General features: G+C 51.0%; 1 protein-coding gene across 3 annotated transcripts; it reads right to left on the reverse strand.

The window, feature by feature from the left end:
* Positions 1-474: 474 nt before the first annotated feature.
* Positions 475-27,961, reverse strand: LOC113457324. 3 transcript variants are annotated; one of them, XM_026784329.1, is made up of 6 exons: positions 22,864-27,961; positions 20,344-20,559; positions 18,393-19,240; positions 8,677-8,835; positions 7,215-7,353; positions 475-3,044 (listed from the first exon to the last, which is right to left on the reverse strand). In XM_026784329.1, the coding sequence occupies exons 2-3, from the start codon at positions 20,508-20,510 to the stop codon at positions 18,433-18,435; spliced, it is 975 nt and encodes a 324-aa protein (XP_026640130.1). In that variant the 5' UTR covers positions 20,511-20,559; positions 22,864-27,961; the 3' UTR covers positions 475-3,044; positions 7,215-7,353; positions 8,677-8,835; positions 18,393-18,432. The 3 variants fall into 3 exon arrangements, 2 of the variants coding, with proteins under 2 accessions (XP_026640130.1, XP_026640129.1); XR_003377919.1 differs by having other exon boundaries at positions 18,393-19,332; positions 20,344-27,961; XM_026784328.1 differs by lacking the exons at positions 475-3,044; positions 7,215-7,353 and having other exon boundaries at positions 8,446-8,835; positions 20,344-27,961.
* Positions 27,962-27,972: the final 11 nt, after the last annotated feature.

A 27,972-nucleotide genomic window follows, 5' to 3' on the forward strand; every position in this document is an offset into this window, starting at 1 on the left:
CTCACTCTAGGGTAGTGCCTCTGATTTCCTTGCTCTGTCTCCTGCATAGGAGGGACTGAAAAATGATGCTCAACTAAGCAAGAACCAGAAAAGCTAAGCCTGGAGCACAGTGGGCTTTAGGGTAATAGTAGCAGCAATGGTGGTGACATGTGGTTATTAGGCTGCAGTAATGCCATTGGCCAGAGGCCACCAGTACTGTTAAGACACTTTTCCCTGACACATCACCACCTTGTCCTGAAGTGCCTATCCTTTATTGACTGAGAGAAGTTAAGCCTATTAAATGACTACTACCCTTTCGTTTTCAATAAAAGCATTTTAGAAACACAGAGACAAAAACAAACACAAACACACAGGAAGAAATCCCTCTCGTTTCCCAGAGGTTTGCCATCCAGTGCCTGTGTTCAGGAACTATCCAGACACAGACACAGCTTATGGCTGATAGATTTTATTTGACTCTAGGCCTCTTGTGTGCTGTATGTATCTTATTACCAAGCTTCACATAACTCAGACTCCATGACTGACTTTTAAATGTATACAAACAAGAACATACTTGATTGTTCTGTAATTTATTATTATTTATTTATTATTTATCTGAATAGATTATATCCACTCAAGTTTATCAGTCGGCCTTGGATATCACCTGCGTGCAGAGATCTGCCACACTTTTACAGCTCTGAAGCATTCCACAGGAGTAAATGATGCATTAGTTGAACCGTACTTCCTTGTCCATGCTTCTTAGCAAACCTTCCCACTGTATCTGGAGAAAATTCCTAGTCATAAAATTAGTATCCAAGTAAATGCAACTCTTGACATTGGAACATTTCAGAAAATATTGTACAGTTTCTATTCCCCAAACAACTGCACAAAAATATCTAGCCAGTGGGATAGAGGCGCCCACTGAGGGGCCCACTGAGAATAGCACTTGGCTAGCCCTGTTGTGTAGGGCAGCACCTAGTGGCCTGCTCCTATCTGGGCTTGTGCAAGCTGGGGGCCCAAGGGTGCCCGGAGTCACAGCAGAGTCGGATCTGTAGGGTCACTGGGAGTGGAGGGAAGGCGAATGTGGCTGGGGCCCCGCCTGAATGGCTTCTTGAAGCCATTGTCTCTGTCCCGCCTGGTCTCCTTAACAGGAGTTGATTCAGGGTTTGTTTGGAGGGGGCCGTGCAGGAGGGGGTGTGCAGTCCTCACCACAGGCACCCAGGAATGTGTCACAGGAGGGAGGGAAAGAGGAAGGGGGGAACCCATGCCTGGGAGAGACAGGACGTCAAGAACCCCTGACTAATGAATAGCGAGTGTGCCCTTGAACCTCACTGGGCTTCACCGTTCTCAGACACAGAACAAGAGCCGAGACACATCTGAGCCCAGCTGCACAGGATGGCGGTGGTTCATCTCAGACACTTTGACAGGCTGAGCCTTTTCCCTGCATAGCTCCGATCTGCCTCCCAGCTCCCCTGGCAACAGCACAGCAGCATGGCTCCTGGTTCCAGGCCCTGCCTGCTGTGAGCAGAAGGAGGGAGGAAAAGGAGCACCAAGGGGAGGACAGCTGGGGAGAGGCGTCTTTAACTCCTGGGAGGCTGGAGTCCCTTCCCCTGGCTGCTTCCCAGTGTGCTGCCTAGTTCTCTGGGATAGAAATGCCAGTGCTGAAGTTTCCGTTTCCCAAGTGGCTGGACAGAGTGTCCCACAGCACAGCAGACCCAGAACCGTCCAGAAAGGTGTGGCATGGGCAGGCGTGGAGGAGTTGCCAGGCCAGCTGGTCAATGACAGAGGCCCTCTAGGAGGGCTGTGGAGCACTTTCCTTGGTCTCCTGCTGAGTCCCTGGTGGCTGGGTTGCACCCTGTACAGGGGCCTCAGGGTGGTGACATTGCATTTTCTTTCCTGCTCTATCCTTCTGTTCCTGAAGCAGCTTGGCTCTGTATTCATCCTGTGACCCTAGCAGGAGTTGCCACTTCTCTCTTTCCAGAAAAGCTGAACAGAGCCTGACCCATCACTTCCTTTCGCAGGACACTCTAAAGACAAGAGGAATAGTCTGTGAGCAGGAGGCGCTCAGGGAGGCAGATGCCCTCTGAATTCCATTCAGGTATTATGAGGGCTCTGAAGGGGAAAACTGAAGGCCATCTCAGGACCTTCCCAGAAGGGAAGTCCTGAAGTTGGAGAAGGACTTATTAATATATGTAATGTATTGTATAATGTAAGTAATGTATGTGAAAGGCATGACTACTATTATTGTTATATTTTGAGTCTAAGGATACATCCCAACGTCTTGAGAATGCTTGGAAAGCTCTCCACCACTGAGGCATATCCCCTCCCCTCTCTACCCCCTTCCCATTTTATAAACGTGGAAACAGTGCTCAGGGAAGCTATGCACTGGCCCAGGGTCACCCTGGCCATATGGGGATATTGGTTTCACGCCTTCTAGACTTCACAGCCAGACTCATTTCAGCTGTGCCTAGAGAGGAGCCACCAGACATCAAGAAAAAGTGGCGCCTTCATAGAATCTAAGGGGCTCTGGCCCAGGAAAGGCCCCAAATATATGACAAACCTCCCTAAAACCACGGGGGGCGCTGTTCAGAACATTTGGAACCAGAGGCGAAGACAGAGCATCCAGACTCAGGCTGGAAACACACCTAGCCAAAACATACTGTCTGGCCCAGGCCACTTTCCAGTCCAATGTCAAAGGTCAGAAATGAGACAAGCTTCTGGGTTTTCTCTTTCTTTGGTTGGTTGTTTCTTCTTAGGCTTTAGGTAGAGGAATCGACCTGTGTCCCAGGACAGCTTGAAGGAGAAAAAGCTGACTTTTCTGAAAGTCAGGAAGAGAGGTAGGCTGACTTGTAGGTAACAAAGCAGAAAAAAAAAATTCCCAAATTATAAAATGTAGGGGCTAAGTGGCTGCAGACACCGTTGTATCCAGTGTTCCTTTTCCAGGTCCGGAGAGGGAAGAAGCTTGCTTTGTGTCCTAAGCAGGACAGTGGGCTGGAGGACCGAGGACCCTCCGACTTCTGAGTGGATCTTCTCGTGACCTTGTTTTTTTTACTAGGCCACCTCAGACCCTGAAAGGGAAAGATTTCAGTAAGGAGAAAAGCCCAGTAAAAGCCATTACTGTCAAGGTGCACATGTCTAAGGCAGGGAATAGTCTCCAAAATTCTAGGACTGAAGACTTATGCTACCTTGAGACCAGAAGCTTTCTTCAGTAACATAACATGGCTCCATCCATCTCCAGCATCACACTCTCAGCAGGAGCCACTAACGCTCCCTTGAGAAAGAAGCAGAGCATAAGGAGGTGAGTCAGAATGGGGACAGGCCCCTACTCCTTGGCCTACAGAGCTGCTGGACAGGGCAGTGAGAGACCCAGGTGAAGCTCATCCCCACAGAGAGAGGCTATGGTAGGTTTTCACCAGTGCCAGCCTGCAGCTCAGATCAGATGGGGTATGCCCCCAAGGAAGGCAGATCCAACCTGGAGAGAGCAAAGGAGATCCCAGGATCAAGCATCCTGCCATCTTGTCAGGAAGTGCCCCGAGGGAGGCTGTGAGCTTGCAGATGAACAGACATCTTTGTGATGGAGCAGAGAGACAAAAAGACAAATGGACTGATTTGGGTCCAGCTGTGCCCTCTTTCATGGGCTGCTGGTTCAGGCAAGTTGCCATACTGGTACCAAGGCCAGTTGGTAGTTAATACTCTGAATATTGCCAGTGTTCCCATTCCCCCAAACACAGCCACATTGAGTGACCTTGAACACTTCAGCTCCTTCCTCTCTGTCCCGTAGTTACTGAGAAGAGCAGGTGTGCCTGCTAGAGTCACCACAGCTCCACAGGTAGCAGCTAGTTCAACACCACAGGCGAGGCTTTCCAACTCCCAGGACACTCAGGAACCTAAGTGCCCATGAATCCAGGGCTGAGTGTCTGCCTCTTCTGGCCCGTCTCTGTCCCTCTGTCCTTTCTCTCCAGCCAGGCTTTTGCCTACCTCCTGGTGGCCACATGGGCCTGCATTCACATCCTGACTTCTCTTTATAAACTGTCTGGGTTTCCTCAGAGCCACTCACACTAATATGGAAGGGCATCCTGTCTAGCATAACCACTCATCTGTAGAACACATCTCCCCCTGGCCAGCTCTGATAGCATTCTCCTGACTGACCAGGGGAATGACGACCTGTAACAAACAGATACCACTTCTAATTGAGATTGGCAGCTGGAAGATCTAGGAGCTGGGGTACGGTTAAGGGCAGCTACGGAAAAATAAAGGACTGCTCACATAGGAAGGACTAGAAAGCACCAATCTTGGGAAGTTTCCTTCTCAGGAACAAAGAACAAGGTGAAGCCTTGCAGCAGGCAAGGGCTGTGTCCTAGCTTCCACTGGGTTCCACCCATCCTGGGTCCAGCCCAGCCAAGGCTGCTGCCTCCGGAGGGGGAGCTGCGCTTGGAATGTGATTCCCCAGCTTTGCAATGACACTTGGTGATGCTCCATCAGCAGAGTGTGACTCCTAAGATCCCTTGTCACCTCCTAAAGCCTCTGCCAGCCCGCCCTCCCAGCACCACACTGATCACCAGATTAAGGAGCTCAGATACAGCTGAGGCAGCAGCTGAGGCAGCTAAGAGAGGAATGGGGCAGGAAGGGCAGTGGGCAACTCCCCCAGGGCCCTGCCATCTTCTCTCCTCCAGCCCCTACTGCAGACAGTTGGCTCACTGTGTCTGGCTTCTGCGCTCTTCTTCACTAAGCTTGGACTCCACCAGACTCCTAGCTTGCATGAGAAACAGCTCAGGGAGGCAGAGGAAGGGGTATTGAGATGGAGGAAGGTGGGAAGCAGAAAACTCGCTAAAGGAGGAGAAAAGCCTAGGCTCACCTGTTGTCCCACAAGGTCATCTGGGGTCAACCACAAAGCTCCCTGTGGGTCTCTGACCAGCTGCCTGCTTTAGAGCAGGGTACCTCCCACCATGTCTGAGGACAGAAGGTTGGCAAAAAGGAACAAGAGAGGGGACCAACTGGGCATTGGCATATTTTCCTAAAGACCTTAGGATTTCTGGATCTGAAGACATCCCAACTTATTTAAGACACACAGTAGTCGGGAGTGGGGGTACGTGCCTTTAATCCCAGCATTCAGAAGACAGAGGCAGAAAGATTTCTGTAAATTCAAGGTCAGCCTGGAGTACACAGGGAATTCCAGTACATCCAGGACTACACAGAGATCCTATCTAAAAATTCGAACACACACACACAGAGAGAAAGAGAGAGAGCGAACAGACAGACACACAGAGAGTTCCTTTCTGTCTATAAAGAATGGCATAGGCTTGGTTAATCTGACTGAAAACTAATCTGAAAGGAGCAGGGAGTTTGGACTGACGAGTCCTATGCTTAGACATTCAGTCACCCAAACGCTGGGTCACAAGAAGGAAGACTTGTGCGGATGAGAGGTGGGAAGAGTCCGGCAAAGAGCTCAGAGTCAGATGCCAGACACTTGCCTGCGAATGAGAGGAGCAAGGCTGCATACCTGCCCCTCACTTCCTGGGGTTCCTGTGGGGTTCGGGAGGGGTAGACACTCTGAAGACATGACCTGGGAAGTTGCTAGGAGGCCTGGCTGAGCTTAGCCCAGCAAGAGTCCAGCCTTTCTCAGCCCTGTGCCCTGTGCCCTGGCCAAGGGCCTGCAGGGGCCCCAGCCAGCAGTTGCTCTCCGTCCAGCTTCTCCTAACCTGGGCTGGGCTGGAGTGGTTTTCCACCACTGCAGCATACAGGCCAGAGGAAGCCGCAGGCCTGGCACGGGGCTCAGGGAGGACCCGAGGAGACAGGCTCTGCTGATTCCTCCCTTCCGTCACCTGCCCAGAAAACACAAAGCCTCGACTCTATCCTTCCACAGTCCTCCCGCCCTCATCCAGAACCCACTGGTCTCATCCTTGTCATTGTGCTGAATGAACACAAGCTGAGCTGATCACCAACAGCAAAGAGGTGTCGGCTAGGAGGAGAGCAAGGGTTCCTGAAGCTCAGCCTCATCATTCGGCTACTGAGATTAAGGGTCAGAGGGAATTGCACTGTCCAAGGTTACACAGTGAGCCAGTAGCATGGCCATGACTGCACATTGTCCACCACCCTACTACAAGAGCCTAAAAGGAAGCTTCTTCACCATATCCTAAACAAGATCCTGACCTGCAATGGACGGCAGGGGTCTGGGGACAGAGGAGGCCGTAATGCGATAAGCCGACTGGCCATCTGGCTCTGGGACAGAAGAGAGACCAGACTGGTCGCTTCTGCTGCCTGGTCCCAAGGGGCCCTGTGTCGCAAGAGACAGACTGCCAGATGGACAGGCAGTAGCCTAGGTCTGGGTAGAAGCCAATGAGTTAGTTCCCCGTAGTTAGAACTGACCAACTTTCAGCAGCAGGGCAAGGAGTGAAGGGGGCACAGAGAGCAAAGCCAGGCTCCCCACAGGGCAAAGAACAGCAGGACAGGGAAGCTGGGAATCCCCATCCAGAATCTGAGCCTAGCTCCCCAGGTAGGCCCAGCCCAGCCCTGCCAAGCTCAACTTCCCAGCCTCCAGCCTACTGGCCAGTCACAAACAGGGCCCCCTCCTGGGGGAGGAGGAAGGCAAACACAGCTCCCCTGGCACCTTCTCAGACATGCATGCAAAACTAATTAACATGGGGAGACATGCGAGCAGCCGGCCAGCTCCACACCCTTGAGTCCATGCAGACAAGGCGAGCCCTTGTCCAGGGGACCTGCACAAAGCTTTGTTGCTAATTTAGGCATCTGTCTCTGTCTGGTCTGGTCCTCCTGCCTGCACTGGGGTTTTTCCCAGCCCCTCGGACAATGCTGGGAACAGGCCCGCAGATCCCTTATTCAAATCACACCCGGGACAATGAGCTCATTGTGCAGGCCACAGAAAGGGGGATGCTGGGGGGGGGGAGTGTGTAAGGGGCATCAGGGAGTGGAGAAGGGTGGGGGTGTGTGTGAAGAAAATAGGAAGCCAGTAAAGTGTTTACTAACATAGCCCCTGCAGCTGCCTTGGGCCCCTTGCCCCTCCCTTGCTTGGCTGGGATCTGGGAGTCTTGGGACTGCGAGGTAGGAGCCCCAGAGCGGATGAAGGGCCTTGTGTCTATGGTCTAGCAGCTAGATCCTATGCTCACTCAGGCCTTCGTCTTGGTGGCTTCTTCCTTCAACAGCTCTCAGCTATCTCTGCACGTGCAGGGGGCGAGCATAACTTTTAAACAGAATTGTTTGGGGGTTCTTTTCTCTCTTACCTCAGGGTTAGCAGGGTAATGTGCAGACTCGCGACAGAGGAGTCAAGGCTGGGGAAGGAGGCGCTGGCGGCTGTGCAGGGTGGGACGGGCTGTCTCGGCCATTGTCTTCAGGCAACATTTCATTTTCTCCTCCTTCCATCTAATAAATTAGAGAGTACATGGTAAACTGCGAAGGACGGGCTCCCCATGGACAGGGAGGGCGGCAAGGCAACTCTGTCAGCTCCTGGCAGATGGGGCTTCCCCAGCCAGGCCACTGCTCAGGCCACACCTGGCCAGACACTTGAATGCATTCCCCCATCCAATGAACAGCGTGACAAAAGCTCTGTATCTATATATGTGCAGTACACATATACCAGCATCCTGATGTCCCCGAGGGGAGAGCTGAGGCTTGGAACTGTCTTCCTTTACCAACACCGCCCCCAGCTCCTGTCACACTGAGCACGCCTAGACGGCCGACATAAATAGACACACAGCCCGACACTGACACGGAGATACAAAAAGAAACACACACCCAGAGGCAGCCACAGACACACACTGACAGTGATGTACTGAAGACTGGATGGCACTCCCGCGGCTGGGGTGTGGCTGCGAGCCAGCACCCCAGCACCCCAGCACCCTGCTTTCTCTACTGCACCGCAGCCTCCCATGATGGAGAAGTAAAACACCATCTCACCCACCCATGGAAGCAAAGGACTCTGAATCAGAGTCCCGTAACTGGTCCAGTCCTCAGTCAGGGTTGGCGAGGCTATCTCAGAGGCTTTCCTTCTTTTATTAATGGTGAAGGAAAGGATAGCCAAAGCCATTTGTCTTTCCTTTATTTCTTTTGTTTGCTTTCTGAGGCAGGAGCTCACATAGCCCTGGATGACCTTGAACTTCTTATCTTCCTGCGCCCCTCTCCCAAGCACTAGGGTTAAAGGCCTGCACCACCATTATCTGGGCCTCAAAAGTCGTTTTGATTGCCCTACATCTCAAGACAACATATCCTGAAGTCGGAGCAAAGTGGAGCTTTGCTGGGAAAGTTTCCTTTCAGCACAATCTCAGGCTCCAGTTTCTTGCTGTTAAAATAATTTTGAAGGGGTGTCGTAGCATGAGAGGAACACAAATGGTTAATGTGTACCATCTCATGAAGGAACCGTATCAACAGTTGACTGGTCTTGATTTAACAGTAAAGAAACTTTATATGGGTCAACCTAGCAACTAGGCCCACAAGAAGGGAACATTCCATCCGCTTATTAATTTAATTTTACTTTACTATATTTTGAGACAGGGCCTCATTAGTTGTTCAAACTGACATTGAATCCTGGGCTCAAGCATTCTTCCTGCCTCAGCCTCCTGAGGAGCCAGGACAGGAAGTGTATGTCCTCACATCTGGCTCCCCTATTTCGGTGTCTTCCTCAGAGGAGGCTGCTTTCATCCCAGCGAAGGAAAAGCATTAACGACAGTGAATGAGAGCGCGTTCTACCTGCACCATCCGTCTGCACCACCGTCCAGAGAGGGGACAGCTGCTGGCGAGAGCTGTGGACGTACATAGGGCCCGCGGCGTGTGTTGGAAGGGAGACACCTCTTTAGTTGTCACCAAGCCGTCTTTCTTCTTTTCCCTTCTTCTGACCCTGGAACTGTCCTGGAAGAGAGACAGGGCCTATGAGGGGACAGCGGAACAGGAAATGAGACAACGCTGCTCCTCCTTCTTCAGCACAGGGGTCTGTGAGCCACTTTACTCTGGAGGAAGTATCTCCCAGCAGCTTCCTTGTGACTGAGAGCCGTCAACTGGCAAGTCTCTGTGGGGGGACATTTATTCAGTCCACTTCCTCCAGGAAATCTAAGCAAAGGAAGCCAGAAGGGAGCCAAGGCCACTCGGTATAAGGAAGACTCACTTGCTAGCAGATAGACCCTGAAAACCACCTTGTTCTGTTGTCCTGCATACAGAACCCAGAGTACATGCTCTCCTCCTGGGACACCATCCTCACAAACCTCTGGCTTTCCCGCATGAAAGGCAGAAGTTTTAGAAAGTGCCCAGTGCTTCCGTCTCACCAGTGGCTACTCACCTGTCCACAGAAGAACCACGCTAGCAACAGCTAGTCAGTACATAAGGAAGCATGTCCTCCTAGTCTTCTTGAGGCCAAACCAAAGATTTAGAAAGAACTCCCAGGTAGCCAAAAGTGGCATGGACCCTCTGATGTATTCTGATACTCACCATACAGTATCTAAGAGTTTTATCTTACACACACACACACACACACACACACACACACACACACACACACAAAGAGAGAGAGAGAGAGAGAGACAGAGACAGAGAGAGAGAGAGACAGAGAGAGAGAGAGAGAGAGAGAGAGAGAGAGAGAGAGAGAGAGAGAGAGAGAGAGAGAGAGAGAGAGACCAGTAACAAGTCTACCAGAGTAGTAACAAGTCTACCAGAGTAGTAGTAATGAGAAGAAGAAAGCCATTTGTCTTTCCTGTTCTTGGAAGGCAAGGGACAGAAAAAGTCCTTGGTTAGGGTTAGAGGGCTGGCTAAGGCTCCCTTTGCAGAGCTGGGCCATAACCCAACTGTGCTTGGAAGTGGCGGCCAGGTGCTCTCCACTCTCAGTTTACTAACGCAAGCCTAAGTGCCAAGAACTGTGCTCAGGATCCAGCGTGAGGAGAACCAGGTAGAATTCTGAACCTGGCAATCCAGAGAAGCTTCCGGTGTCTAAGGAGAAGAAAACACTCATCCATGAATTCCTCCAGGTATGGCTTATTATTTAATTGTACTTAAGATGTTTTCTACTAGTCTCACACATAAATCCCAGTGAGTTATTGATATTCTGATTCTTAAGATCAAAATTGTTTTAAATGGAGAAAGGAAAACCATAGAACCTATGGGATCCAGAGAAGCGAAGTCTGGCTGAAGCTAAGTGACAGCTGATGGCCACCACGGGCAAAGCATGAGATGGCCTCTGGCTTTGCTCTTGCAGGTTCTTGAAGACTGGAGAGGGATAGAGGAGGCAAGAAGCCACCAAATGATGGTGACTGTCACATCCCATGCCTGCTAACTCAGCACTCCCTCCCCTCAGCCTGACCTTCCTGTTGCGGATAGATACGTGAAGTTCCATATTACAAGAGCTAAAGGGCTGGAGAGAGGACTGTGGTTTCCTCCTCTCTGTCCCCGAGGCTTTACTTGACACATAATGTACGTCAGTAAATGTTGAATGAATAAATGATTGTGGTAGAAAAAAACACTGTGGCTTGGGAAGACGTCCAATTTCTGGGCTCCACAACTTCCTCGCAAACTTGGAAATGGCTCCATGAGCTCCCAGGCCCAAGCCAAGTGCTACAGGCTGACAGGCACAGAGTGGGCATGCCTGCTCAGCTCCAGCTGGTCTAGGTGGCACAGCGCCTGACAGCCTCCATCCTCCCCACCTTGTACCCATGGTGACCAGGCCAGTCCCTTTAGTTGGCTCCCTGCCTGTTATTCTCGGCTTCTACCATCTGACCTGATGCTCCATACCAAATTTCATGCCCTGTCCATCAGGATACTTGCAGCTTCTCTGAACCTCTGGCCAGAGAATACTCTCCTGTGGCATGGATGCCCTCTCCTGACCTCTTGATGGCCAAAAACAAAAACAAAAACAAAAACAAAACAAAACAAAACAAAAAAAAACATGTTTGGGCACAGGAAGCCTTCTCTGGTACCTCTATCTCCAGACAAATTCCTCTTTTCTTAATTTCCTGGACCCAAGTTAGAACACATACCCCTGATACCTGATAAAACCCTGTGCATGTGCCTGCTAAGGCTTTTCAAGCTCCTCCCTCTGATCCAGAGGTCAGGGAGCATGTCGGGATTCTCTCTAGACTGTGGAGCTTACGGAAAGGTCAGGAAACACAATGACTTAGCGCAGTGTAAACTGACTGAGAGCACAGCTTGGTCCCTTGCTTGCTGTCTTCCAGGGATTTTATTCACGACAAATGTGTGACCGACATCAAGGGATACATACTAATTTTTTTTCTCTAAATATCTCTATTTCTCTCTCCTTTACTTTCCTTCCTTTCCTTCTGTCTCAGACTCGGGGACTGAACTTAGGCCCTGGTATTTGTTGAGTGTTATTCCCAAATCTGCAGGTGGAACAGTAGCCCACAAAGAGGAAACCTGCTATGCTCATGGTTTCTGAACTAGATCAGAAAGGCCCCAGAACCTGGACTCCGTAAGCCTTGTGGTTTCTGCCTCACTGCTGTACCCTGACAGCATCAGGGAGAATCTGCAGCAGCTGAAATACTGAGGCTGGCAAGATGGGATAGGGAGACTGCCAAGCCTGATGACCCACGTTTGATTACCAGGCCCACACAGTAGAGAGAACTAGCTCCTCATGTTGTCCTCTGATCTACACACACACACACACACACACACACACACACACACACACACACACTATACAGATAGACATACAATGTTACAAGAAACTGCAGACTCATAAGGACGGGTACACTAGAGACCCCCTCTTCTTCTCTTTACTCTTTAATAAGGAAATGATACTCTCAGAGGTGATGGCCACTCTCCTAACCAGCAGGTTTCTGTGCTGCCAAACTGGCAGACAAAAGGGAGTCTTGGCATTCTTGCTTAAGAATGAGGGCTGGAGAGATGCGGCTTAGCAGTTAGGAGTGCTTCCGGCTCTTCCAGAGGACTAAGTCTACATTTCACACTCTTGTTAGGCAGTTTACAAATCTGTAATTCCATTTCCAGGGGACCTGAAGCCCCCTTCTGGGCTCTGCAGCTATCTGCACACACACGGCATACATACGCACATCATATCACAACACACACCTTAAAAAACAAGACTGGAGGGGGCTGGAGAGATGGCTCAGAGGTTAAGAGTACTGGCTGCTCTTCCAGAGGTCCTGAGTTCAATTCCCAGCAACCACATGGTGGCTCACAACCATCTGTACAGAGATCTGGCGCCCTGCTCTGGCGTGTGGGCATATATCAAGGCAGAATGTTGTATACATAATAAATAAATAAACATATTTTAAAAAAAAAGACTGGACAGAGGACACAGACCCTACTTCTCTCCCATATGATTGTGTACCACTTATAGGAGCAGAAACAAAACCCACATTCACCCTAAGCAGTCAGTCTCTTGCAATTGTGGGGGTTGGTGGAGTTGGGTCACCCTGACTTTATTTATACATTCGTTTATTTATTTTTAACTTATTTATTTATTTTAACTTATTTATTTGTGACAAGGTTTCTGTGTAGCCCTGGCTGTCCTGATTGATTGATTGATTGATTGATTGGAGACAGGGTTTCTCTGTGTAGTCCCTATCTATCTATCTATCTATCTATCTATCTATCTATCTATCTATCTATCTATCTATCTATCTATCTATTTGAGGCAGGTTTTCTCTGTGTAGCCCTGGCTGTCCTGGAACCACCCTGATTTTTATTTTTATTTTTTTTTGGTTTTTTGAGACAGGGTTTCTCTGTGGTTTTGGAGCCTGTCCTTGAACTAGCTCTTGTAGACCAGGCTGGTCTCGAACTCACAGAGATCCGCCTGCCTCTGCCTCCCAAGTGCTGGAATTAAAGGCGTGCACCACCACCGCCTGGCTAACCACCCTGATTTTTATAAACTGAAGCACAGCAAGGCTTTGGCTGACAGACAATACCAAGACAAGCCAGGACCCAAGGAGATGTTTCCCACCTCTTTGATTCTTACTGGGGGTCCTGGGGGCCTGGTTCTGAGCTTTCCCATCTGGCTTACTCAGCTGTGTTGCCTACCTGAAGAAGGAGATGCTGCAGAGACATCTTCTAGCAACCCAAACAACCCCATGCTGCTTCCCGAGACCCAGCTGACCCCTTGGGAAACAAGGACCTCATGACAACCCAGTCAGGCTACTAAGAAGTACAGCTTCTGAGTCATACCTCATGCCACCCCATATGACATTTGGCTAAGAAAAGAAGGGTGGACCCTGGATTATATTGACTCTGAACCAGGCCTCAGAGACCCAGTGTGCCAAGATTAGCACAGAACCTGGCACAGAACAAACACCTGGTGGGTGCTTTGTGCCACCATCACTATGACTCACTAGGATTTACATCCCCCATCTCTCAAACTCCAGTGAGGAGCCACTTTCTGCCACCCCCAGAGTACGGAGGCTGGCAGGCCCTTAACCCAGTAAGAAACTGAAGATTCTGAAAGGGGCCAGAGCTGGTGTCCTGGCTGGCCCACAGCCTGGGGTCTTCCAAGGTGAGAAGGCTGAACAGACCTCTCCCCTCTGACAGCAGGATGAGCCCAGCACCTCCCTGGGGGTGGGGGGGGATCTCTCTGGAGACCAGAGGCCTGGCAGGGAGCCAAAGTAGGAGCCTCTCCAAGAAAATGCTGGCTTTGAGCCAAGGAGCATCCCAGAAGCTGGGGCTTGCTAATAGGCTGAAGCTGAGCGGAGGAGGGGCAGTCAGGAGATGGGCAGCCCCATCCATGTTCCAATGAAAGGAACCTAGCCAAAAGGGAGTTTGATGTGAACCTGGGACACACAGCTGTCTTCCCTTGTTTAGTGCTTTCTCTGTATTTGGGAGAATATGAAGTCACCAGTGGGGGGTGTGGGTCCCACTTTTGGAACAATGATCCTGTCAGCTCCAGTTCTGCCCACACAAACCCACTAGGGTACTGCTGACCTAAAATTTTTTATCTAAAGGTTCTTTCAGGGCTACTCTTACCTTAAATGTTGAAAAATACAATATCACCCATAGACTCAGGCCATAACTTCCACCTTCAAGGACTGAGGGGTAATCTCCACCTAACGGGCTCTTCTAGGCTGTCCTAAAAGCTCCCGCAGGCCCGAGACTCTCCACCTGGTTTTCCCCTGCACTCTATGCATAGACCTTTGTGATTAGACTTCTCTTGGGTGATCAGAACAATCAGTTCAAGTGTCAGGTCTGTAAGGGGGCTCCACCCCACCCCTCGGCTTAGATCAGCCATTTCCAGCAGAACTGTAAGTGGGAGCTCCCTATGTAATCTTAAATTCTAGAAGCCTCAGTCCAAAGACAGAAGAAACAGGTCATTTTAATTATATATTTTATTTAGTCCAATATTATTTAAATGTGTCATACCACCCAAACCATCCACATTTATGAGATGAACCATTCATGTCTATTGGGTATCACACCGGACAGAACAATACAGCTCGACTCCAGCAGCAGGTCCCCGTTTTCAGATAAGAATATGGCCAAGGTTATCTATGATTGAGAGGACACCAAGGTAGAAGAAAGGAAAGCCCCAGACTCCATCCTCACATCTGGACCTATCAGCCTTCCCTTTCAGCTTCCAGATGCATAGCCATGGACTATTAGGGAGAGGGCAGCATGGTCAAGCAAGTTCAGGGACACTGCAACATGAACCTATTTGAAATAGAGACAACTCAGAAAGGAGTAGAAATGGGTACATTTGACGTTACAAGTCCAGGGAACAAAGACAGCAGAAGGGAACTGGAGGGGCCTCTGGGAGACCTCTGTGTCAGACCCAAGTCTTGCTGAGGCCCTCTGTTTGTGTCACCCTGCTCAGGGCCACCTGGCTCCCATGGCGCATCAATACCCGTGCTCCAGCACAGGGGCTGGTGAATTTTCCACCACGTCTCCCTGGAAGAACTACCCACAAAAGCTCCTCTCTGCTTTAGAAGGCGAGAACAAGTCGTGCATTTACCCACTGCCTCTAGTCTTCTTACTCTGAGTCGCCATGCCAACACACAGTCATAATTACCAAGGAACGCGTCAATAGTGGCAGCATTGACAAAGACACTATATCAGGGCTTGTGAGCTAAGCAAGGTCAGGCTCTTCACAGCTCCCCAGCTTCCTGCCCACTTCCTTTATTCCACTCGGATCCATCTCTTTCCTTCATTCTCCTTCTCCCACCCAGATGGTCTGATTTCATTTTCTCTGCAGAGAAAGGAACTACAGCTCAGTGTATAAAACACTTTTATAGCAATTAGGAGACAGGTTCTCCTTTGAGTTCTGGTTTTAACTTGTGGGAAAAAGTCACTTTAACACCCAGACCTCGGGTTTTTGTGTGTGTGTGTTTTTTTTTTCCCTCTGCAAATGGGGAGAACATTTCTGGACACTGCCTATTCAGTAAGGGGGTGCCTGCATTTAGTTCACCTTCTAAATTCAGAGACGGGCTGTCATGTAGTCATCTCTGAAATCGTCTTTATGATCAACAACAGAGGTATCAGAAGCTCAAGGAAACAAAAGGAGGTTCAGATCAGAGAGGGAGTTAGTTCTAATGCCCGGGAACAGCAGGGCCTGTGTCTCCCCCCAGGAAGAGCGAAAAGCTCAGAAAAGGAGCCAGGAACAGCTGAATGGTGGCCTCTATCAGATTATGAAAAGATGAGTGGGACGGATGAGAACTATCAGGCTAAATGACAAGCATCCTGAGGCCCCCAGTGAGAAGCAGGACATGCACCCATTTTAAATGAGAGGTCAGAGAAAGAAGGCAGACAGCCATCGTTGGAGCCCCACACAAGAGCGCCCCGATTTCAGGACACCCAGTGCACCAACATCTGAACTTACAAAGGAGATAAATTGGAGGCTGATGATTAGCATCACAAAATGATTATTCCCTTTGTAAAAGGCTTCACTGCAGGACTGCTTTAAATAGTGCATTTAAACCATGATCTGATTTGCTAAATTCGATTTATACACATCTACTGCCTAAGCTGGCGTGCGGCTGTATTTACATGTCTTCCCTTGGCACAGAGCAGGGGAGAAGCTGGCCATTATTTGGGGCCTTTAATCCTTGTAGACAGTAACTAATCTGGGGAGCTGAACCCTGTTTTTCCTCTGCAGCTGGGGCTTTCGCTGCACACTGGTCCCAGTTCTGCTGCTTTGCCCACTTAGGACTGGGACCGGATCTGTGGGAGCCTCTCTGGAAAGAGGGGCTCCCTACTAGGAAGCTCATCCCTCCCCATATTCAGGAGTGACACTTTCCGGGTACAGATGTCCGGGTTACTGAACTATTCTGTTCCGACAGTCATCAAGCCCAGGATTCAAACCCCACCTTTTGGGGGCCACTGGCATTGCCTAACCTGAGCCACAGCTGGACCAATGAGTGTACTTAAGCCCCAGGAGCCAAACCTGGGAAGGGATGGGAGAGGACTGATTCTCCACTACAGAAGACAGAAGATCTGGAACAATTGGGGCGGGAGGGGGTGGGCACGATAGGACTGGGACTCAGACACACCTTCCTTGCTTCACTAGAGGAATTTGAAGGCTTCACTGACAAGGCCCCTGAAGGACAAATGACCCTTTCCTGTGATAGTGTGGCCAGGAGTCAGGCCATATCCTAGAGGGGAAATCCACTCCCCAGCTCACACTGTTTGCTGGGGTGGCCCTGGTGGTTATGGTTATATTACTAGGTACAGGAACTCTACAAAGGTAAAAGTGCTCCCCCCCCCCCCCGGTCAGGGCTTCCACCTCCACCCTCAACCAAGCACTAGGTTTTGCATTAGGTCTTGTTTGCCACACGCTTACAGATTCCTACCATGGTAAGTCCAGCTTAACACCCGGAACCTGAGGAAAGAAAGAGACAGCACCCCGGGGCAAAAGAGTTCATAGTGAAGATGAGCGGTCGTTAGGCCATAAGTAAAGCATCTCCCTGTTGAAGGCCACTAAAGCCTGGATTCTGGAGAATGGAGACTGGACGGGAAGTCTGTTCCTTGTTTGGACTGGTCCTAGCCCTTGCTTCACTAACTTAGTGGCCTCAAAGAAAATCAAAATTTGGGGCTCTCATGTCCCAATCTGTGATATATGCACTCAACCTACATAATCATCAGTCTTTATTAATATTTTTTTCTGGTGTTGGGTATTGAGCCATAGGCAAGAGCTCACCACTGAGCTACATCAATTCTATACAAACCAGAGGTCAGAAAAATGTTTATCTCTGACCGGTACTAACAAGCTTCCTTTTTGAGCAGAGTTACAAAGTCACCATTCTCTCTTTGTCTTGGCTGTCAGGAAGCTCCGAGCAACCACAGTAGCCAATCGTAAATATTATTTTAGGCCAGGGCTTCAGGGTAGACATTGGGGAGTGTGACAAGAGAGTCCTCAGATGTGAGGTTGGGCTGAGTAAGAAGGGGGCTTGGGTTCAGGAGGGGCTTGATGGTTATTGGAAAGGAGAACAGACATGATAAATCATTGTGTCTATGTTTACGTATATGCACTTGCAGAGACTCAAATTGAGAACTCAGGCCTCAGGTTTTAGCCTGAGATCCACACCCTACCCTCTGGTGAGTCACTTAAGGGAGTCATCACCCTACCTAAGGAGGTCCAAGTTCACATGAAGCACTTAGGCCTGGCACAAGGCAGAATTCAACAAACATAAACTGATAACTGAAGTTTCTTGGTGGGTGGCTCTGTATACAAATACATGTATCTGACCTGCTTTAGGGCACCCATGGCTTAAGAAGGCAGACTGACTAATGATTGATGGAATAGGGGCATAGGAGAAAGAAAAGTTCTGCCCACACAAACCCACTAGGGTACTGCTGACCTAAAATTGTGGCTCTTGGGCGGAGGTCTGGAGAGGGCAAGGCCGAAGATGCTGTCCCATGGCTGCCATCTGTCTACCTTTGCCCTCAAACTGTCTCAGTCCAGCCAAGACAGTGAGAATGGGGTCTCTAGGTCACCCTGAACCCCGACCACACTTTCACAAGGTCTCACATTGGGGCTCTGGACTCTCTTTGCCTCAGGGGGGTCACACCAGGGGCTGGGATAATGGAGGGGGGCTGCTCACCGCCTCCAGCATCACAGTTTCAAGGAAATGTGGGCGCTGGGAAGTAACTCTCCAAAAGCCTGCGGAGTCCAAACTACAAAAACAAATAAACAACAACAAAACCTACTGTCAGCTGGGCCTGCTCCTCAGCTTGGTGGAGAAGGCCCTTCCGATGGAGTCCCTGCAAGGAACCCAGTAGCACCCCACTTTCTCCTGCTGCTTTCTCCTTTGCAGCCCTGTAGGTCACTGCGGCCTTGGGGGACAGGGTCCCTGGGCAAAGGAAGATGGGTCTGGGTGGGAGTCGAATATTTGGAGTGATCTAGGGCGGGCAGCCTCCAGGACTCCCCAGGCCGGGTGCGCTCCCTGAGCTCGCCGCTTCCGTAGGCCGCCGAGCGGCCCGGTTGGCGCGAGGAGGAGCTCGGCGGGCCCCGCGGCGCGGCGACCTACCTCGTGCCCACGCAGCCATCTTGCCGCCGCTTGCTCGCTCTCAAAATGGCCTCCCGGACCCGCGGCGCGGTCCCTCCGGAGCCTCGGTGCAGGCCGAGGGGACGCGGCCCTTCCTCGGCTTCTCCTCCCGGCGGCACCCGGCGTCGGGTGTGCCGGCGCAGGCCGCGCTCCGGGGTCTTCCTCGCCGGACGTCGCCTACTTTGTAGGCCCGGGGAAGACCTGGGACTCGAGGTGTGAGGCCGGCCGGGGATCCCCGTCCCTGTCGGCGCCGCTGGTGAGCGCACCGGACCAGGCCCTGGACCCCCGCTGTGCGCCTAGCCTGACCCCGCGGGCGGAGGAGAAGCGGCTGCGCCTTTTCCCAGCCGAGGTTGGCCACCGCCCGCGACTGTGGCTTCCGCTGGACGGGTCTAAGAAACCACCTCGGAGGCCAGAATCCTTCCAGCATCCCGGTGCGCTCAGCTTGCAAGCGCTCCGCGACCAGCTCGGCGGGACCGCGTTGCAGAGCACGAGCTAGCAGGTGTATTTTTAAAGCCGTCGCCCACTTGGGGACGTGTGAGGGCACGGTGACTTTGAACTCTGGCCTCGAGAGGAAGGGGGATCGCCTTCCAGGGGACTCGGGTAGAAAGGCAGTCGCCTTACCAGCGGGATCCTGGAATCTTCCTCCAACGTTCCTGGTCGCCCACCCGTTTTGGGGACACTGCTGTGTCCTCCTTCCCTGGCTACAGCCACTCACCTCTCCCGTGGCCGTGGCATGTACTCCTTCGCGCAGAGAGGCAATAGGTGCCAGCGCAGGAGCCGCAGAGCTCAGGTAAGACGGGCGGGAAGCTGGAGCAACTGCCGGTGAGCCACTGTAACACAGACGGGAGACGTCGGGCGCCTGCCACCGACTCCTAGAAGGGTGTCCGGTTCATTCGAAGCCTCAGGGTCCTGGGGCAGTGGCCTGGAGGTGGGGGGCACAGTTGTCCTCCAGGTCACGACCCCAGCCTGGGGAAAATGTTGACTTCTCGGAGCTTTAACCACATCCACCCGGAAGATGGGAGAAACATCGGATTGAGTATCTGCTATGGAAGGGGGGGGGGGTTCTGTCATAGCACCCATGGTTGTCGCTGCGAGGTCCCTCGGGACCTGGATGTGTGTTCCTGACCTAAACAGAAAGCCCGAGTTAGACTCAACCAAGGCACAACCTGGCTTTCCTCAGTGTCATAACTAATGAGACTTCGACCCCTGGAGGTTTTCCGGAAAAGCCAGGTCCATGTCCAGAGCTAACACGGGCCTCCTGGAGGTGCTGGCTTTGCCTCCAGCCCTAGCCTTCTTTACTAGGGTAGTCAATGCGGGTCTGCTGACTTCAAATGTCTCAAGACAGATGCCCCCCTGGTTAGTCATCCAAGCTCAGAATTTATACCTGTCTCTCTCTGATCTCCCCCATACACGGGGTGCTTTTTGAGGCCCTTGGGACTCAGCAGATAGGGCACTAGCTGGGGGAGGAAGGCAGCCTGTGGGCCCTTTGGTGACGCTCCCGAGTATCTATTTGGGCTTTTATTCTGTCTTCAGCAGGGGGAAAGTTCTGAATTTCAGACCCAGACATGTGTGCACCCCCTGCCGTTTGAGCTACCATCTGACTACTGCCCACTATGTGCCGGAGATTTTATCTGTATGTTTTATGTAAATCCCACATGACCCCTGTAGGTCCAGGTACTATTGTCCCCCATTTCACCCAGAGAGGTGAAGACCACACCTCACGGATATCCTGAGAGAGAAAGAGTAAACCCTGTGGGAAAAAAATCCTACCTCACAGTAGAACCCCCCCCCCCGTCCAAGCTGCTCAGCCTCTCTAAAATTTAGAATGTGAGGGTCCCCCCCCCCGTGATTCTGAATCTTGAACCCTAGAACTTCAGATGAGGAATTAACACCTCCAGGGGCAGAAAAAGCCACACAAGCAAGTCAGTCCTACCTTACCCATAAGCAGGGGATTTCTGCAGCCCTTCCAGGCTTCATCCTCCAGTACAGGTCCAAACTCTTGAGGGAACCTGGAGAAGTTCCACCGTGGCCAATAATCCTCTCACCGTTGACAACGGTATTATTAGCAGGAAAACCCAACCAGAATAATAAGAGATACATTGATATAAGGGCTTGATATTTTTGCACACACCCTGAGGGATTATAGGAGCTAAAAAAAGAAAAGAAAAAAAAGAACATTCTCAGAAGTGCCCCTCTTTTTCCTTCATCTTAGACAAGGAGCTCTCCTATTCTGAGAGCTGCTTTTTCTTTAAATGACATGACATGTTTTTTTTTTTTCAATGAAACGTTTATAAGAGGCAAAAATTAAATCCATGAGGCCTGAAGTGAAATAAATACATTTTAAAGGTTTTTTTTTAATAGTTGTTTTCAGATAAGGGCTATGGCTCTCAGCTTAGGCTGGCTGAGGCAGCAAAGATTGGGCAGTTGAAGGGTGAGGTGAGGTGGGTGGGAGTGACCAGACTAGATAGGTGCAGACTAAGGGGAGTAATAGCAAGGGACAGGAGGCAGACAAGAGAAGCCCTTTACAAAACAATCCCAGACAGACCTGCAACACTGACCCACCCTGGAGGGTGGCCATGGGTCCCAAACTTCCATCCAACTTTTGCTGAGATCCAACTATACCCTAACAAGGGGGAGAAGGGCTGAGAAACGCCACCACCCTGTACATTTCAGAAACACACAAAGACTAGGGATTTGACCTAAGCCAGCCAGAAGCAGTTCTGCTCACTGTACCCCCTAATTCATGGGGGTAACAGAACTAGGCTGTATGCTGGGGTGGGGGTGGTGAGGCTGGCCAGTGAGGGGCTCCAGTGCCTGCACAGATGGAAGCTGAGGCGGTCTAATTAGCACAAAGCCCGCACCTTCCATTAATAGCTCACCAGCAGCTCCTGGATGCCGCTGGAGGCAGTCAAGTTGGAATGTGTGAGGCTCACCTGTCCCCAGCTCATTAACAGACCTAGGGTGAGAATAGGGCTGTCCTATGGAAGGACCAGCCCAAACCAGCCCCCACCCCCATCTAATTACAGGTTTGACTTCTGGGTCCATCTGAGGGGAAGAATGCTTGACGTAAGTTCCATATTCGTGGGCACATGTTCAGCCAGGCCTCCAAGGACAGTGTGCTCTCTCCGGACTTGAAATGAATTCCTCTTTAAAAGTGCTGGCTTACATTCCATTTAGGTAAAACTGACAGAGACCTCAAAGGGTGGTTGGGGAGAGGGGAGCAGGCAGACTGGGAAGAAACAAGAGAGAAGTTTCTGGAAGGGGGGAACTGCTATCTTGGGTGTAAATTTGTCAGAACTCATAGAATTGTACACCTATAATCCATTTTCAGATGAAAATAATGCCTTTAGGAATGTGTGTGTGTGTGTGTGTGTGTGTGTGTGTGTGTGTGTGTGTGTGCTTCTTTCTGGTTGATGTGCAGGTTCACACCCCTTTTCAGGGGTCACCGTGGAGAAAGGGGCCAGAGCAGATGGGGAAACAGGGCTGTGCACATCACAAACACGAGGCCTTGGCTGGCCGAGTGGGGAGAAGGAATGTCTGAATTGAATCAATTAGCTGCAGAAAACTTCAGAAAAGAAGTAAGGCCCTTCATAAAAACAAAGCCCACTCCTTAATCCCCAAAGGCAATCCTCTCCCCCATTCCCATGGCCATTCCTCAGTAAACAAAGAAGTCCCCCCTTCCACATCCACACCTCAATATTCATTATGAGCTGACGTCTGAGGCTGCATTCCAGCCTCCCAGAGTGCCCTAATGACTGGAAACCCAATGGCAGATGACTGAGGGGTTTTCCTCTCCTCCCTCCACGGCTCTGCCCTTCCCACGGCAGTCTGTTCTGTTCTTTCTTTCCTCCTTCCCTTTCTTCTTTTCTTCAAATTAGTGAATAAGCAAACCCCTAGCAAGCAAATCAAAGCAAAGACATCACTAACTCTACTTTGTTCATTTATTTTGACAAGTGCAGTTTAATTTTAATTATTTATGATAATACTTCATAGTAGACGAGTAAATGTGCCTGGGTATATTTGGTAACATTAATGAAGTCTGCCTAATAGGGACCTTCACTCCAGCACCCTGCCTGGAGAGCTGCCTGCTGGAGAAGCAGGGCGAGCCCACTGGTCTGTAGTAGGGTTTGCAATTTTTTTTTGTGTGGGGGTGGGGAGAGGAGAACTTAATGGGTTTGAGGATTAGCCAAGGGAAAATTAACCCGATTCTAGAGAAGAGGCAAATAGTAAGCCCATAATCATGCCTCGGTGTGGATTGTGTGTATTTAAACACCGAGAACGCACACTTGGTGATAAGAAGGCCCAGGCGTGCATACATGCCACATGCATATTTACACATGAATCTCCAATGTGCAAATCAACAGAGGCCCAGAGAAATTAGGCTCTGGGCAATTAAAAATAGAAATAAAAATAGAAACTGGAATACATCGAGTTCTCTATCTCTCCCAAGTACCTTTTCCCTACTGATCATATGCTTCATATGGGCAAACACAGGGCAAAATTTGGAAGACTGGGGGAGGCAGTTTCTTCAGCTCCTGATCCCATTGGAATGTTCCATAGACACAATGGGTCACACACAGGTCTTTGTGGATGCACTGTCACTTTAAATAGGGCCTGAGGAGGGATGTAGCTCTGTGGTGGAGCACTCTATAGCATCCATAGTATTAAGGAAAAAATCCAGTAAAGCTGACTCTTATAGCACACTCCCATGACTGTTAATATAAGTGTAGAATCCTACATATCAACAGAATGTGTGCATATGTGCACTTAAGAATGGGTATGTTATATATCATTTGGGGCAAACACATAGGTATTGAGATACACACTGTAAAGCATTTACAAAGACACTTTGTGCAGTCATACTAGATTTAAGGCATATCACAATAAATGCTTGGTTTTTGAGACTGTAAAGAAACCTTTGGATCACCACTTTTATTATTACTTTTTTCAAGTACTGAGGACTTCCTGTTTCTTGTTTCTGAAATGTCTGTCAGTGCTCAAGATAGTTTAGAGACATATCCAGGGACAGGTGGGTCTTCTTGAGACCAACTGTAGTACAGTCTCAGGACAAAGGCCAGGTTTGGTCTAGCCCTTGGGATGAGAACTATTAACACCACCATTTCTGTTTGTTTGTTTGTTTGTTTTCTGAATGACCCCAGCGGGGAAAGTGGGACCTCTTCACAAGGAGGGTTAGCCAAAGGGTAAGAGGTGGGAGACCGTTTTCTTGGCACAGCCCAGGAGTGCTGGGTGACTATCTCCACGACCAGGCTTGTCCCTAAACACAGGTGCTGCTGAGGCCCCTCACAACCCCCTATTCTTCAAGCAGAGGGCTGTTTCGGATAGTGCAAGAGGACCTGGCTCCAAGACTTCTCCTCTGGCCCCAATCTCTTCCAACCTTTCTCGGTGATGCTGTGACCTGGCTTTGGCGTGGGAAAGGCGGTTTGGAGCTTTTCACAAATCTAGTATCCCCTTGAACCAAAACCAATTAGCCTGGCCCAAGGTCCTGTCATTGAGGCCCTGGCCCTCTTTTCAAACCCCTGCGGCTCAATTGCGGTGAGGGGCTGGCCAGTGAATGCCGGGACCACTTAAAGTGGTGCTTAAGCCGGACCGGGCTGGAAGGAAGAAGCCAGCGCTATAGCTGCAGCCGCCCATTCTCAGAGCCACTGACCAAGGTTTTGTTCCAGCCACAGCCCCCACCCTGGTTCTACTGCTAACGACCCTCCCTTCTCTTCACTTTCCAGCTGTCTGGAGGAGAAATCAAAAGCTAACTCTAGGAATCCCTGAGACACCTAAATTTGGCTTCCCTAGATAGAAAGGTCAATACAGCTTTTGAGTCTTACCCCAAGCCCTGTCCTCGAAGGCATTAACCACGATAGAGCTCCCACTATAAACTTGTTTTTCTTGGCTGCACCTGAACAAACACCCCATCTTCTGGATGAGAAAACTGACTCGCCTGAAATCACAGGCAGTTTAGGGAAAGCTTTTGGGAACTCCCGAATACTCTCTTAGGAAGAAAGAGGGACCTTCAGACCAAGATGAGAAAGATTATGGAGAGCTCACTGGAAAACTGACTTAAAAAATAAAAAGCAGGGACAAGCCCAGCTATCTACCAAGATGGGGTCCACATTGCCCACATCTCCATGGGGTCTAAGAAGGAGTGAGAGGATAAAGTGCCACAGTCTTTCTTCAGGCCCCTACCTCTCGCTTGTCCCCAATTTTCCTTTTACCCCCTTCCAGGTGGAATGAAGACTCACCCTCTGTGGTGGGTAACACTACTAGGGGGCTCTGGCTGTCGCCATGGTAACGCGCATCCCACCCTAGGCCAGAGCTGATTGGTCATATAAACCAGGGTAGAGGAAGGTAGGGTGGGCTCCAGTCTGGGTGGAATAGGGGACAAGGACACCCCACCCCACGCGCGTGAGAAGCCAAGGGTGGAAGAGAAGGATATTAAAATGGCGCCGCAGCCTCCAAAGGGCCGCTCCTCTGGGTGCGGACACCCAGGTGGGAGAGGGCCCGGCGGGCCGCACCGCTCCTCAGGGGTTTTGGAGGGCGCATCAATCCCTGTAAGGATGTCCTGGGGCTCACGGATGAGCGCTCCCCGCAGGCCGATCTGCACACTCTGGCCTGCCAGGCGCAGTCAGGTGGCTTAGCGGGATCCGCGGACCCCGGGGCGCGGGGCTGCGCGTTGGGGGCGAGGGCGGGGCGGCGGCGGCCTCGCCTCTAATCCCGGCGCTGCGTGTGGGAGCGGCGGGATCAGGGAATTAGCGCTGTAACTTCGGATTAGTAACGCTCGCTAAATGAGGGCCTAATTCCGACCCTTCATGCTTTTCAGCGTCGCGCTGGGTCCTGGGAGGCCTCCTGGCCCCGCTGCTTCGTGCTCTGTTCCCATTTCCCGGGAGGTCCGACTGCGGTCGAGAACTCCTGGACCAGTCCAGAGCCGGGCTCCTGGCCTCACAGCAGCCTGCGTTTCGGTGATGCCTGCTGATGCCAGCTTTTCATTGGTCGGGCCGAGGCCTATATGAGGCTGGTATGGTTCAGGGTTGAAATTCCGTGGACCAGGAAGTTGTTCTCGAAGCCTCGTGATCAACGAGGGCTGCCTGCAACCCTGCCCTGCCAAGTGGCCTCCGTGCGACCTTCTGCCAAAGGTTCCGTGGTGTTTCTAGTTGTAAAATGAAAGGGGTTGACATCTTTGAGATCCCAACCAATTCTGGCTTCCAACTCTACTTTCAGCCGTGTTTTCGGGGCCCACAAGCCTTTTCTTTGGAAAGAGACTAGTTAGTGGAAACTGGAACAGTGTAGCCCACTGTTACTTGGGCAGCCAGACCAGAGGAGACCTGGAGAACAGATGGGAAGGGGATGGGGTGGGAAGCAAAGGCTGAGAAGGCCCCAGGCCTTGCTGGCTCCTCCAGGCCTAAACTAGCTAGGGGGGTTGATAAGGAACATAATTCTGAGCCTGTATCTTGGGCTCCAAGTGTCCGGGGTAGGATTTGAACATGTCTCTGTTAGGATGAAATGGGTGGGTTGGCACGCCTTAAAGCCTTTTCTAATGGGTGCGAGGATAAAGTCTGAATCAGAATCAGTATGGCATTCCATCAAGCGCCACCACTACCTCCCTCATCCTTTCCCTTAGGTGCAAAGTTTTGTATCAGCAGATTTCCCCTTGGTACAAAGCAAGCAGAAAAAGTCCTGCACTTCCTCAGGCTCGGACTCCCCCTCCACCGCAGTCCTGACGGAGGTTCAGGTCTGCCCCTGACAGCAAGGGAAGCTGGTGTTTCAAAGCAACACACATTTGAACTGCGCAGGCACAGCTGAGATGTTCTAAAGCCATTTTGCCTTATGGAGGGACCAGTTCTTCCAAAATAGCAAAGGAGCAGGGATGGTGGGAAGAAGGATGTAAGCAGTGAGGGTGAGGCAGGGTCCACAGAAGCCCAGTTCAGCTGTGAGGTGTGGAGGCAGGGAGTGCTGGGCTAGCAGGCTGGGAGAGCTGCTCTGGTTTCGTCTGAAATGAGGTCACCAGCAGCACACAGGCTCCCAAGTGCACTGGGAAGGGAGGGCAGGCCCAGGAGATGCTGGGGTGGGGGTGCTCCTGGGGTACCAAGCCAGTGAGTGACCCTTCCCAGGTAGAGAGAGACTGGGCTTTCAAAAAGGAAGGCATTGTAACAGGATCATGGAAACCCTTCTTCCACCCAGTGATCATCTCTGAGGAGGAGGAAGCAGAGATAGTTGCTTTCCTGCCATTGCCTGCCTGCTCTTAATTTGGACCAGCAGCTAAAATTCAAATGGCAACACAGCGCAAAGTCTCCACCTGCCTCAGCCACACCTTGCCCTCTCCAGAGCCAAGGGGTCTCCCTATTGTAACCTCTTGAATGTCTGACTTTTACACACGTAGCCTTTTCTTTTTGTTTGTTAAAATATTTTTTGCTAAGCAAAGAAAAAGCGACTTGTAGGTGCGAATATGGAAAAATATTTCCATTCTTACAAGGGGGCTGAGAGGACAACCTTATAAAAAAAAAAAAAAACTAAGGCAGAGGCTCCTGGGATTGAACTGGGCCAAGATGGAGGTAAAGCGATATATAGGTAAGGCCCACCTCTGCCACCTCTGAGCCGTGTGACCCTGGAGGAGTCTGTCTCCCCGCCCCATCTGCTTCCTTATTTGTTCAAGGAAATGAAAACGGGTCAAGTCAGGATGGTGGCTCCAGTCCTTCCCAGTCAATCTGGTAAGGCACTCACACATCGATATTCCCGCAAAAACAACTGCAAGCCCTTCAAGGAACGTGAAGGGACTGACTTTTTGGATCCTTTCTTCTCTGCATCTCATCAGGGCCCATAGCTGGATCTAGATCCACTGGGGGTGGGGGCGGTCAACGGTTTCCCAAGTTGCAGGGGCCCCAAACTTCAAGATAAGGAAAGAGGGTGAAGGGAGTGTCAAGGAGGAGAATGGCCTGGAAGGCAGATAAACCCCGAAGGGGGATCTTCGGCGCTACGTGGGGCTAAGAACCTCATACACTGAGCAGTGGCACGCCCCACTCGCTGCGCCCAGCTAAGAGGGACCTGGAGCTTGAGTGGCCGGTGTGCAGCATTAGGTTGCCATGGGAACGGAATTCAGATTTTCCCCAATTGCTTTTTTATTTGCTAGACATTGTAATACATCTTATGTTGCCACTTATTGGGGCGGGAAGGAGAAGAGCTCCAGAGAGCCTGGCTGCCCCTTAACCAGTTGGGGAAGTTGGGGAGACGCCGGCTCAAGTCGTCGCACCGGGGCAGTCGTAGAGGTTAGGTCTCTCCCGCCCACCAGCCTGCTCTTGGTTTGTATGCAGGGCAGGGCTGGTCGGTCGGGGCGGGAGGCCCCCGCCTAGGCCCCTTGCCATTGAGCACACTCCCCGCCAGTTCTGCTCCGCTTCACGCTGCACACAGACCCCCCAACTGCACACAAAGGCAGCTGCCAGAGCCGGTGAAAAGTGATCAAATTATCAAGAACTTGACCTCACCGAGGGGCGAAGCTCCAGCAACCCCCCAGCCGTATGCTAATGGCGCTCAGGGGCTGACTCGTCGAATAATTCGA

Source organism: Microtus ochrogaster, chromosome 22, assembly GCF_000317375.1.
Source record: "Microtus ochrogaster isolate Prairie Vole_2 chromosome 22, MicOch1.0, whole genome shotgun sequence".
Taxonomy (NCBI): domain Eukaryota; kingdom Metazoa; phylum Chordata; class Mammalia; order Rodentia; family Cricetidae; genus Microtus; species Microtus ochrogaster.